The sequence below is a fragment of the Thunnus albacares genome, chromosome 18, assembly GCF_914725855.1.
Source record: "Thunnus albacares chromosome 18, fThuAlb1.1, whole genome shotgun sequence".
Taxonomy (NCBI): domain Eukaryota; kingdom Metazoa; phylum Chordata; class Actinopteri; order Scombriformes; family Scombridae; genus Thunnus; species Thunnus albacares.
In genome coordinates, this window is record NC_058123.1 from 17,616,408 (window position 1) to 17,630,946 (window position 14,539).

Sequence of the window (14,539 nt, forward strand, 5' to 3'; positions counted from 1 at the left end):
TTTATCATCAGTTGGTGACCTGAATCTGAAGGAAAAGGGTTCATTTTTATTCATTAGGGGTTATCACACTATGCTGGGGAGCCTGAGGTGCATAACCCAGTTCAACATGAGGAGGCTGCTCTCAACAAGTTGCAAAGTAGACCTGCTTATCTCACCGACACACATTTCCCTTTATTCACTGTACACATACAGACATCTACTCAAAGAGAAACACACACTAAACATGCCCCCCAACACACACAAACACAAACACACAAACACACACACAGCAGAGATGACCTTTTCAGAGTGGTATGGATAGTGTAGCTTGAGCGCTACTATCAATCCACTCGAAATCCAAGGGCCACCTGCACTCACACATGTGCACCCACGCACACACATATATACACGCACACTTCGTCCCATTTCTAATTGAACTGGTGACATTCTCTTTCACCAGAGTGAGAGAGATAAAGCCATTAACAGAATGGAGGACAAGCACTGCACAATAACTGCAGCTTCACAGCCTGTTAGCTCAAACATTTGGCAGGGTTAGACGCTGCATTCCCACTGGAGCTAAAAATTGTGATTCTCCAAGACTTTGGCAGGGAAAACTGGAGGGACACGAAGTGAATTTAGGTACCTTGAAAGAGTATTAAAAATCTATAAAATCTAGTTTATTCTTATGATCTCTGACACGTATGGCTTCATTTGACATTTTTAGGCAATAAATACCCTGGTGTACCTTGATACGCTTTTCTTCTTTAGTGTTATGAAGCATCTGTCAAAAATGTTAAGCCTTCTTTCTTTTTAGTCTGAGGTGACAGCTGCAGTATGCACCAGGACTGGAAAAAATGTCAATACAGTTTCCATTGAACTTTTAACGCAAGGCTCGAATGCAACAATTAGTTGACTGACAGAAAATGAATCAACAACAATTTTCATTGATTAATAAAGAACTAAAATATTAGCATTTCCTGCTTTTGTCTGTTTAATGTGATTGGACTAGAACAAAATGAAAGCAATTTGATTATGTGACTATTTGAAAAAACAATAGTCAGATTAATCAATAATGAAAATAAGCGTTAAATCCCAGCACAATCCCTTAATCGAGCTATGAGCAATTGTCACTGTCTACACTATATATTTTAACCTCCTGATTAAAGAGGAAATGTCATAATTTGGCTTAATGATCCCCTCCAGACATGTTTTCAGCAATATAAAAAATATTTTGCTTTGAATAATAATTTGTCTTATATGGTTATTCCACAGAAAAAAGTTCAGTTACCTCATTTAGCTCCTTAAAATGACATCTCCTCCTTCTCCCTCATTAAAAATCCAGAATTCATTTCAATTCATTGAGAGGTCCATTCTGTAGTGTGTACGGTGTACAGTATGTGCACTTGAGGCTTCAAGTTTCCACTTCACACTTGCGTATAATTTGCATCCTGGACAGGGATTGGCTTCCAAACTAGTTGTGATGTCACAAATCATGCTTGCAGATATATTTATTTAAGGTGAGCACAGAGAAACTTTCCCTATTCGGCAGATGAATTTGACAACAACAGTCTAATGTCAAACTTTGCACAGTGAAGCTCAAACATCCATGTGAAGAAACAAGAAGAAGAAACCGTAGTGGAGGGGGACTTAAAGAAGAAAAAAAAACAACCAACAAAAAAAACAACGTATGTGTTATTGTGAGTGTGTGTACGATGCTGTATGTATCTTTATACTTGTGTTCCTTCTCAGAGCAGTGTTTAACACACCAACAGTCGCAAATTTTATGAGCCGTTGCTAATGGGAGCTTCTGCAGTCATAAACCACATTGTGAGGAGAATGTCTATGTGTCATGCGCATGTGTTGGTATTATGCGACCATAGGGGAGTTGTTGCCCAGTCACTCTGATCACCATGTAAATCAGAGCAGTTAAGGAGGACTCACTGACAGGAATCGACCCTGTAGGCCAGCGTGTGACCAGAAAATGTTGCAGACATTTAAGACAAGTGACATGATAAGTAAGCTACTTATGCCAGGATAGGAGAATAGAGAGAGGCTGGATGAATATATCATGGTTACTGTAAAAAAAATCAAATGCTTTACCCTGCATTTTTCATAACCTTATTCAAATGAAATGAAAAAAATCAATACTTCTTGCTCCAAATTAATTAAAAGTAAAACATTTTATATTTTTATGCAGCATTCCCTACTTAGTCCAGGTTGACAGGTGGATTAAAACTGACACGTGTATTACTATTACCCATTTGATGCTGTAAGTGCTCTGTGTTGAAGTGCCTTAAGTCACTCTTGTGCCCTCTTCACATCCTGATTACTGTTATCTTCTAGCAAAATAGCAGCACAACGGTCTAGTATACCATCAATAAGAAACTCCCATACACACACAAAGACATACACTCAATCTGTTAGAGACTAATATGGTCATCCTTGAGTTAAACCTGACTGCTACACAACCTGGAGGTTGGTTGCACAAGATGTTCTCCTTTCCAAGAGGGCATGTGTGAGCGTAGGTATGAAAGAAAAATAAATCATAAATGATGGTTAAGTCACAAAGGATCTGTATCCAGATCCCTGTAACAATCCTCAGTGTCACTAACAGGATATAAGACTGTGTCCAGTTTCAAAAAATTGACCTGAAGCCAATCCTTAGAAGTGAGGGTTCAGTTCCAGTGTCTTGTAGGGCTGACATTAATGCTGTTATGTCTCTAAATTTAATATATAACACTAAGATTCTCTTTTTAAAGACACCAACATTGCTACAACATAGTTTGCCAGGGCAAGAAACATGATCGATCAGAGAGGTTGTAAACAAGCCAACAGTTTAGCTGGATTACCGAAAGCAATTTCTTCAGAGGTGAACGTGAAAGTAAATACAGACAAAATGTCATGAATAATCTTCCAAATAAATCTTGCTAACCTGGGGGTTTGTTTGAAACCTGTATGATCGTCTGACTGCTCATGTTTTTTTGCCCCGACAGACTTTTTGGCTGGGTGCCTAGATATCAGCAATTAACTTAGGGAGTGCAGTATTATTATTGAACGATGGCCAAATGTACCAAAATAATACAACATCAAAATTGGGCATAATTACTTTACAGGGAGACATAAATATTAACATCTACCTCCTACTAAGCTGTTTCTTCCTTTTCTTTTTTGAGTTCAATCCAGGTCAGACAGTATACTTAGCATAAATTTAACGGGAGGCATACAAAATCTTACGCAAGGGGAAAAAAACCACTGTTGCCTGACATTCATCAGAAAAAAACACATATGCACACATACAACTGTTATATCCTGGCTGTCTAAAAGCCACCAGCACACACCATGTGCTGTGTGCGTGTATGTGTATATACCTTCATATGCCATTGTTGCATAGTGCTTTTAGACCACACACTCCCCAATTACACTCCATTTCATGCTCCAGTGAGGCCAACTGGCTGGCAGGTCTATGTTACATAACCACATTACACAGCATTTACAACTCGCTGTGTACTAAACTAATGTGCACATGCACACCATCACAAAAAAACACTGCACATGCACACTAAACATGAAAATTATCAATGACATATGCATGTAAAACCTATACAATCAGTTACACACAGTGTCTTGCACACACACACACACACATCCATTACTTCCATTACTTCCATCCATCACACCCCATTCTGTCCTTAATGCCCTGCAGGAAAACCATTTCAGTTCAAGGTGTTGTGGTTAGACACGCAGCCTATCAGCAGCGGCTACTTCACTTTAGAAGCAGCAGAATCAAATGTCTTTCCTCTCTGTTGCTGCCTGTCTCTTTCAGGCTCTTCCTGTCTCGTCCTGTCTCTCTGTAACCATCTACTATAAATTACACGACCCGACGCCAAGGACACATCTCACTGGAACAATATAAGCTGATTGGAGGGACACTCGATACGCGTGTCTTTGTTAAAATCTCTCTATTACCATTTATTTTTAGAGCAGTGTTTAAGAACATTGTACTGTGTGTGCATGTGTGTGCGTAGGCAGTGTGTCTGCTCTTACTTTTAATAAGTCATGTGCCTACAGTGCATGCTGACAGCACACATTCCTAGGTATTGTGAAAAAAGAACCAGAGATGAGAGAGAAGAGTGGGAAAAGCCTTTGAAAGTAAGCAAACAAGCGTGACCAAAGCTGAGAGATCGACAGAAGGAGATGCAGGGAGGTGAAGACAAACTGAATTTTAATATTTTCAGCCAGCTGCAGTAAAAACAAAGATCTGTTTGTACTGAAGGTGACAACATAGGCCAAAACAACCTCATAGTAAAACCCAGAAAAACAAATCACCACCCATGCGTACCAGGGAAAACTGTTTCAGTGGGGGTGTTTGAGAAAATGTCACACCTCTTTAGCCCAACATAAAAGCGAGTAGAGTTGAAGGAGAAAAGAATGTTTCAAAAACTTCAAAAAGACATCAAAAATTGGTGAGGAGTGATGGGACAAGCAACACTGAAAAAAAACAACAACTCAGTGCATTCTCTGTAACATCCAGCAGCCTCGGGGAGATTGCATTAAAAATTCATCCTGTGATTTATCTGCACTCTGCTTGGCAGGCCGGCCTGCCACACTCCGCTATCCGGTTTTATTGTGCTCTCTCTCTCTCACTGTCTTTCAAATTATCACATGCACACAGTCACACGCACATGGACAGGATAGCGGGGTGTGCAAAATCGCATTCTTGACTGCATGACACAGATCTTGCAGCAAAACAACAAAAGACAAGAAAGAAAATGACACAGGCTGTCCAAGTCAAGCTGGACTTCTCAGCTGTCCTGATAAACACAGGATAAAAATGTGATACATGGAAAACTACAAGATTATTATACCAGACAATATAGAGCAGCTCATCACCATCTGCAAATTCCCAGCCTGTCTTATTTCATTAAAGATCTGCTGTCATCAATCTAGCTTAAAAGCTGGCCTCCAAAACTACATTACCCAGCCTACTTTGCACTGACGGTTGAGATTTCATTTATCTGTGTCCTCTGCTTCCGGTAATGTGTCAGCGTAGTTTAAAAGGTTTATAGCGTGCCAATAAAATATTATGACTGCGCCGCTAAAAGCAGATGAGCTGACTTCGCACTGCTCTGGGCATACTATTACAGTATTGAGTAGGGGCATGTATACATGAAACAAATACTAGAATACACTAAAATAAACATAAAATTATGGATTATATGGAAGAACAGGAAAATGTTTTCCTGTTTCAACAAAAGGGTAATGCTTTATTTTACAGGTCCTTAAATTTTATACTAATTTCCTTTCTGTATAATTTGCAGGTATTTAACGGTTAATTTTTTAGAAAATTTTGCAAAAATGCTGGGATTTGGTACAAATTATAAGAAAAAATTGGTTTAGTTGGTAAGTGCCCACTCAATATATTTGGATTGATATGTAGCTGTTATTAAATTATTAATAAATTAGATTCTTAACAATTTACAATACTTAATTTTCAGTGTATAGTTTTCTGTGTCAGACTACATATCAGCATATTAGATTCCCATTTGAACACATTTCCCATATACTACCAAATTACATAACCCTTTCAAAGAAATGTCCTAAGAATGAACAGTTACACAGCAGCTACATCAAGAAAAATTATTAAAAGAAATTTTCCTGGAAATTAGTAAGGAAGTACAGGATCTGTAAATTGTTTTTAACAAACTACCCAATATGCAAAACATATCGTTTGACACACAAGACTACATACTGAAAACGAAGTATTTTTTGTCAGTTAAAGACTTATTAAGAATTTACTAAGAATTTTCACAAATTTACAACTTTGTATCAATCCAAATATATTGAGTGGGCACCAACTAAACACTTTTTAAAAAATTTCTAATTCCTAAAAATGAACTGTTAAAAAACTGCAAATTACCAGAAAATTTCTGGGAAATTAGCATGAAATTAAAGGACCTGTAAAATGAAGCTTTACCAACAAAAGCTTTTAAAACCTGAGAGTTTTTTAGACAACTCACTTATGTCTCTTAATAATTGTACAACAAAGATAGTAAAAAGATGAGTGTTTCACATTCAACACAGTCTCAGAAGTAGAGCTGAAACCACAAAATTGTTAAAACTTTCCACTTCATAAGTCCTACAGTGCCTCCTCCAGAAACTGAGGGGTGAACTAATGATGACATGCACAAGGACTAAGCTATACAACAAGCTAGACGGATACAACATAATCAACCACGAGTGTGGGTATGTGTGTGCGTAAAAAAAAGAGGGAATGAAGACGCCGACAAATACTGCGGGCATGTGTATTCATTAAGTTAAGAAAGCTCAGAGGAAAGTCGATAAAGAAGCTGTTTGGTGTATTGTGCGGTTTACGTGGTGACACCCTTGCCAAGGTCACCCGCAGTATTTGCTGCATCACCATAACTCAAGACTAATCACAGTACTGTGTTTGCAAGCTGCAGACACACGCACACACAGGGGCATGCACTAGTCTCATTACCCTTGGTTATTTATGAGCTCCAACCATGTGCCCTCTTCTGCAATGTCCAACCTCAGCACCTTCAGTAACATCTCTTTCAATTCCTCTCAAACATTCAGTCTCCTCTTCCCCTCCCCCTTTTCTGTCTCCTCTCCTTCATCCATCTACTACTAACCACTCTTCCATTCTTATCCTTTTTTTTTTTTTACTCATTTCCCTCCTTCCTCCTCTTGTTCTAGTTTTTAATAATTCATCTTCTTCTCTGCTCCCCCCTTGGGGAAAAGCTCCCACTGTCACAGGCCAAGACCATTAATCAATCCCTCGTTTCTTTTTCTCTCTTTGCTCTCAACCTTCCCTCTCTCCCCCATTTCCCCGCTCTAAACTTCTCTTTTTGGTTTCCATATACTTTCCGCTTTTCATTTCTCATGTTTCTGCCCATCATTTGTGTTTTTTTATGGTCTTATCTGCGCCCGCTTCTCAGTCTCTCCTTCCACTGCTCTCTTTGATCTTTTCAGTCGTCCTCTCCTCCTCCTAAACAACGCAGTAGTTCTTTTTACCCCATCATCTTCCAACTGTGACACGCCTCTTGTGCTGTTATGTAAGGAGCAAACCTCATTTCTACACTCATTTAGCATTAGTGATTGTGCAACTGTAGACCAATGAAAATGAATCACCTATCCTTATTTAATATCAACAAATAAATACAGGCTGGATGTAACACATTCATTCCATTACTAGTTATCCAACTATGGGTAGAAAACCTCATGAGCAGCCAAAAGTAATCAAATTGATTGTCCGTTTTTTCTCTATTTTTGTCACCACTCTCCTATTTTTCACCATCACCCTCTGTGTTAGTCTTCTGTTTCCTTTCATTGTTCTTTATCTTCTTAAGCTCCTCTACCTCTTTCATTCTTCTGTCTTTTCCTTTCCTTCTTTCCCCAGTGATAATTTATATTGCCTGTGGATCTCATCTCCCATCTACTTTCTAAAACACAAGTCTATACACTCCTGTCTGCAACAGATATTTCTATCTCCAATGTTTGACACATGCACACACACTCTGCTGCCATTTCTAGATATAGTTATCAGATTGAACTCTTATACCCTCCAGTCTGGAAGCTGTTTCCTTGCTCTGCTGTGGATAATCCATTGGCATCCACCTGCATGACCACACACAAGCGCGCACACACACACACACACACACACACACAGCAGAAAGTACAGCACAGAGTGTATATTACCATGCCTGCAGGAGGAGTGGTTGCACTTTTCCTTCCTTCTGACGCCCGCCTCTGGATTTGCTGGGCGTGTGGTGTGGTGCAGAAGCAAGGTTACCAGTCAGGATGTTGCTGTCACACCTTTTCCGCTCCTCATGTGCTCTTCTGTCACTCTGGCCACCGCTCTAAGAGAGGTTGTACTTCTAAGAGATCGAGAAACGTAAGGAGACACAGAGAAGAAGAGATTAGTGTCTCAACAACGAGAGGGGGAGGTGTCAAGGGAGATACGCAATGTTTCTTCTTCTCTACTAAATAAAAAACACAAAAAGGGAAGAAATCTTTTATTTTTTTTTTAAGATAACTAAATGATTAATATAACATACAAAACAACTCCCAACACACACTCGACCTTTATCTGTTTAACCTTGCGGAACCCAATTCCATCCATTCCTTCATCTGCCCTTGTAACACTCAACTCACACGCACAAATGCGGTTTTCCCAGCAAGGGTGCAGTCCCCGTCCTTGACTAAAAGATCTGACAGAATGGCTGATCAACCCATGTGGAGATAGACATGTGGAGACACACACACACACACACACACACATACACACATAGGCCTTCATTCATTTTTCATGAGCTGGCAGGGATCTGAGTGAGGGGGATGTAATACAAACATGTACTTGTTTTCATACACTGGGTTACACACTTAAGCCTAACGCACCCTCCTCTACTCTCACACACAGACACACATACATTTACATGCAAACTAATTGGCAGACTACATGTTAACTGCATTTAATTTCTTTAAAAGAGAACGCTACCACAATAAGTCTCAAAGTGAATCCATATCTATAGAATCTCAAACGCACAGTGACATTTCCAACCACTTCACAGAAGAAATAATGATGAAATTGCGTGAAAAAAATTGCTATGGGATTTCTGCGTTACTCTAAAATACAGTGTTTTACTGTACTGCACTTCCAAATCACCCCATCATGATCACTCAAGAGGGAGACAGACAGGAAACAAATAGAAAGAAAGAGGACTGACAAACCTCAGAGGTGGACTTTAAAATGACAGTGTTTAGTGACTAGTGAGCACTGGACCATTGTGCTGCAGAGTGCTCCTTCCAACACAATATGAGACAGTAATGGTTCTAACCTTATCTTTTCCTGGCTTTTATTCCTCTCAGTGAACAAAAACAGAGGTAACAGTCAAGTAATACTGTAAAAAGATGTAGAGGCTACTGACACTGTTGAAACAGAGTACAAACCTTACTGAATAATTCAATACCAAACCAATACTTAACCAATTAACCTTATATCTTATAATAAGCTCATGATTTTACAAAAAAGTAAACAGGAATCCATTGTGGCTTTTACCTTTGGCTCATCTTGGGGCTCTGTACAGTAAATCAAACATGTGGTGTTGCTATGAAAACACAGGCCAGTTTTATCAGTGCAGAGTATGTTGAGGTGAACAGATACACAACGTTCCTGTTCACAACATGAAATGTCAACAGTATCGCCACTGACAGTACACAGACACATCTGGTCACACTCAAACCACAGCAATGACATTTATAGAGCTGAGCATGTTTGTGTGTGCGTGCGCACGTGCGCACAAGAGTGTATGAGTTGATTTCTGAAAAGGTCTGCCATACTCAGGAGTTGTCTGTTCAAGCAGGTGTGGGAAAATGAAGAAATGTTACTTTCATTTACAAGAACTGTGACAAAAGATATTAATTCACAAGCATTTTTCCATGATGAATGTAAGATGATGACATGACAAAAAGAAAACAAAACAAACAGAAATTTAAAAAATGTATTATTGTTGAAAAAAATCAAGATAAAATGTGATTTGAAAAAAACTAAAATACATGATGACAAGAATGGGTCATGGTAGAAAAAAACATTTCATATTTTTGTTTTTGTGTATTAAAATATGACTTCAGCAAGGCAGAAATGTCAAATGTTTTTAATGATTAGATTTGACTAAAATTATGAATGATAAAGTAAATCTGACTTTTGATCTTAGACTTAAAAAATAATACATCTAAAAATAGCTGCAAAAAAATATGCTATATGGCCAAATTATAATTGTTTGATTTCATTGTAATTTGCAAACCTCATAATATCTGAGAAATTAGATTAAGCAGACACTGCACTCACACAGGAAACAATACAGACGTTAATGGGGCACACATGAATCTATTAAGGTCCATCATGGACACCAGACTATACCTCTCTGCTGTTACTTCTTGCCTTCCCACACAGAATGATCACTGGCAAATTTCTTTTTTATATACTCTATGTGATAAATAACATTGTCTGTAATGTGTAGAGTATCTCCTCAACTTGACACTACATCCAGGGTTCTATCTGGATGCTGTCAGGGGACAGAGAAGATAAACACATATGTGATTGTTAGTCTCTCCTGGAGTAGACCTGCTGGTGGATTAAACTGTGATGATGCTACAGCCTCTCAGTGAAAGCTCGGTGGGATCCAGGGAGAAAGAGAATAAGAGAGGGAGAGGAAAGAGGGGGGAGATGCGGTGAGTAGTTTGAGAAAAGAGAAAAAAAAAATGGAGAGAATTGGAAATGAGCATGAACGAGAGCAAGTAGGACAAGGGTAGCGGGCAAAAGAGGCAAAGGGCGAAACTATAAGAAGAATACAAAGTGGTGCAAGGGGGCAGAGGGGAATCGGATAAACAACAACACGAGATATTGAGCTGGCCCCTCAGGCAAACAAACTCCACCAGAGGCTGCTCCTCATTTTCTCTCAAGCTCTCCCTCTCTAAGCCCCTAGCCGCTGGCCTGCAACACTGACAATTACCTCCTCTACACACCTGGCAGCGACAGCGTCTGTGTCGGTGCACTTTTGTTTTGCCAGTTACATTATAGCCAACGCTCCTTGCTGGAGGGGGGTAAGCTCTCTTCCAACATGGCTTGGCCACTTAGGATTGTATGCACATGATTAGAGTGCATGGGCGCAGACACAAACATCCTGCCAAGAAGCATAATACCAATGTGCCAGCCCCCATTCGATTCTCATTATCAGAGCTATTCAATGATAAACAACAACACCCATTCTCCCCCTTTGTTCCTCTCACACGGCACTCTTCTTTTTCATCTTCAATTTAAGTCAAATGCACAAAATACAGCCATTTATGATTTCAAAAAATATAATAAGACAAAACAGAGTGAGTGTGTTGTTTGAATCAAAGTTTAAATGAAGCCCTGAATCTTGAAAACAACAATATGTGGCCTACAGTATGCCCACCTTCACTGTCTCCCACTCAGACTGAGGGCGTCTAAGTGGACCTTGTTTTCACATGCGTGGCTGTGTGTTGACTGTTCATACTGTATCTGCCTGTTTATTCCTAAATCCTCCAGATGCTTTTTCTTCTGTGGGCTCATCCCGACCAATTATTACATTTCTCCCTGCATCCACCCGCCATCGCCTTTTTGTACGCCTCCCACCAGTATCCAGTATCTATTCTCCGTTTTTCTTCTCTCTTATTCGCACCATCCTGGTGGGTCATTAATGTGTGATTGTGTGTTTTTCTCCAGAGAAGGAGAGGAGAAATAGGGAAAAACTGGCAGGAGCCCTTCCTCATTAACGCTGGTGGTAGCTCATGGACATTAGCATGTGCACACACACATGCACAGATTTGCACATGGCACACACGCAGGCATGCGCACAGGCACTGTCGTCTTCACCTCAATTCGGTTCCATAGTTATTGAATATATTTCTGCTGGAAGTTTATGCATAAGGGAAAACACACACACCTGTGCTGTGTCCTCCCAGCGCCAAGAGTTGGTGATTACATCCTGTTTTCCCTACAGAGATGAAAGGAATCAGGCAGAAGATAATAAACAAGGGATGGGAACTGATTGAAAGATGAAGGAGAGATACCAGAGCTGGAGAATTTGCTGAGATGGCTCTGAGCAGCAATTTACACCTTTCTCATCTGATAACCATCAAATAAGATGAGCAGTGGAAGAGACAGAGCGAAGGGAGACAGAGGATTGACAAAAACCAGAGAGAGAGTGCTAATTAGTGTTGACGGAGCTGCTTTTCACAATGTATTCCCTTTTAGAATTTTGATTATCTGATTATCAGACTTTTTGGATATTTCTGCTTTTGAACTCCATGAAATGTTGTTGAGTGTAATGTTTAATGACTGTGGCGTGGTTAGAGGTGAAATATTTCATCCAGCAGCCACAGTGCCAGCAAGATTCCAAAATTAAAGACACCCTATTACTATTTAACCAGTGAAAGGACCTTTGATTGATGGCTGGTTACATGCAAGAATCGCTGGAGGAGAAACCCAACTTTACAGCCACAACCAAAATCTACTGGCACTTTATAAAATTATGAATTATAAAACACAAAATGAGTATCTTTTAATTCTAGGGAGTTTTAGAGAACTCAAAAACTAATGATCTACTATAAAAACCATCTTTAGTCTTATTATAACAGAGAAAGCCTTGGGCCGTGCTTCGGGAAAAAACCTTCTGCCACAGTTTTTGAATAAGATACTTTCTCCAGACACAACACTGATTTACTTTATACAAGCTTTCATCAATCTACATATTTTACATCTACCTTAAATAGCCATGGCTGTAATACATTTAAGGACATATAACGTACTCACAGATCTGTGCATTAGTTCCAGCTCTTGCCCTGCTGTCATGTCGTACTCCTTCATTCTCTAAACCGACAACTGTAGAGGCATCTCTGTGCACTCAAGTGAAGCAGACCTACAATGAATCTAATCGTTGCAAAGGAATGAACAGGTGTAAATACGGGTGATATTTCTGGCAGCTAAATCTCGTGTGTTATTCTGAAGTTATTTTAGAGCAGGACTGTTGATTTTTCTCTCACCTGGCTATTCCAAGTTAAATTATTTTTGGCCTCATGAATGCTTTGCTTACCGATGCTATTTCTGCCCCATCATGTTTAAACATTCCTTATACACCTGGAAGGCTGTTTGAGTGTGTAAGTAGTCTGTATGTTATATCAGTACAGATTTGTGTGTGTGTGTGTGTATGTGTGTGTGTGTGTGTGTGTGTGTGTGTGTGTGTGTGTGTGTGTGTGTGTTTGTGTGGAAGGCTTCTGGGTTATTGGTGCCATAATGTTTGCATCTGGGAAAACATCTGCAAAAGTGTGCAGTAATGAGTTGGACAAACATGCACACAGACAATGAAACTCTTAGGACCAGGTGGTGCACAATAAACAGAATGGATGCGGAATCACGCTCTCATTCACCTCTCTCTAACCACCTCTGTTGTGAAGAAGCGCGCAATTGTGTAAACAGGTGCTAGCTGACTGAGTTGTCTGTTTGCCTGGCTATTTCTTTACCAGAGGAGATAGAGAGAGAGACAGAGACTGATGGAGAGACAAGCAGTCCGAAACATACAGTGTTGGGAATAGACAGTGTTACAGGAAGAGAGAGGCACAAGCCAGGGACAGATATAGAGGGAAAAAGATATAAAAGTTAATTTTTTTTTACTGCCGAGGAAATAGCAGAGAGAAGCTCAATGTTCAAAGGGGATATTAAAGAAGAATGCAGCCTCTGTTCCTCTTGATAATGTGAAAATGAATGTCTGAATTTCGATGAAAATCAAGATTCGCTGCAAATTCTCATGTCCCCGTTTCCCTAGCAAACTTCCCTCTTTGCTATTCATGTTCCATCTCTCCTCCAAACTAACATCATCTCATTTCCTCATCTGTCTTCCATTTCCATGTCTCTCTCTTTCCTTTGATCCTTTTTTTTTTTTGCAGCCAAGAGAACAATTTTAATACCTCTGTGTCCGGCATAATAGACTGATTAAACTGTAAACATGGCTAATTAAAACAGAAGTAGTAATAATGTGTGTGATGTGATTGTAATTTGGGCTGAATAAAGTACAGTTGAAGATCTTTTATTGCCGCAAGTGTAACAGTGGGAAGAGAATTGTTGTTGTTGTTGTTGTTGCTGTAGGGCTTTTGTGGCAATTTATATTTTATACTTCTTTATGTTGTGAAGGCTTTTCCTTCCCATAATGAACTTATTTCCTTTCTTGAAATAAACAATATTTCCTTTCTCAGATGCTACATTTCTTTCCGGATAAGAAAGAGGTTAACACGCTGTTGTGTTTTGCTTATATACCTTTCTAAAATCAAGGTAAGTATTTACTCTACAGACAAGAAGACTGATGCAGACAAGATGAAAGTAAAAGATATAATAAGATAATAAAAGTAATTTGATTGGGTACTTAAGTCTACCAAAACTCTCGAGTTAGGAAAAAATGAGAGAAAAACAGAAGAACAGAGACACTGAAGGAAGCATTTTGGGTATGTGCACTGTCCTCCTTATTGTTTCAGGGCCTGGAGGCAAAGGCTGGACACTCTGACCCTCCTATTCTTGTGCCATTTGTTGACCATGTGGACACCATTGATCCAGATTTAAAAAAAGGTCGAACGGCACCCCTGTGGAGGCTGCGGTCAGCATGGATGGCCTGCAGCAAAATGAAGAACCTGTAGTTCAATGAGAGTGGAGAAACATGCCCTGGTAAGCCACTTGCTGACTGGATGTATGGTTGTTTTTTTTTTCTGTAGCTCACTGTGAGGCCTTACTGGCTCACATGACGGAGGAGACCATGTCCCTGATTGCCTGCCCCCGAGATGCAGAAATTACACTTATTAAAATATGGGAGGAATATCTGGGTGGTAGTAGTGAAACGGCCTCTACCTGACACACCTCCTAAATATTAGAGGGCTAGATTTCAAATTGATACTCCTGGCCACAAGTGCAAAGTGTATGTACTGAATCCACACCTGTGAGGAAAGAGGTGAGTACCATCAGGAAATGCAA

At 39.7% G+C, this 14,539-nt stretch overlaps 1 protein-coding gene across 7 annotated transcripts in view; it reads right to left on the bottom strand.

The window, feature by feature from the left end:
* Positions 1 to 14,539, bottom strand: part of LOC122968443 (spermatid perinuclear RNA binding protein) — an 84,582-nt gene that overhangs the window by 29,537 nt on the left and 40,506 nt on the right. For 6 of the 7 annotated variants that reach the window (XM_044333668.1, XM_044333672.1, XM_044333671.1 and 3 more), the window contains one exon: positions 7,699 to 7,877. In XM_044333668.1, the coding sequence (XP_044189603.1) occupies positions 7,699 to 7,701 (3 nt within the window). In that variant the 5' untranslated portion in view covers positions 7,702 to 7,877. Of the gene's footprint in view, positions 1 to 7,698; positions 7,878 to 11,468; positions 11,520 to 14,539 lie in introns of all 7 variants that reach the window. The other variant, XM_044333673.1, reaches the window with a different exon arrangement.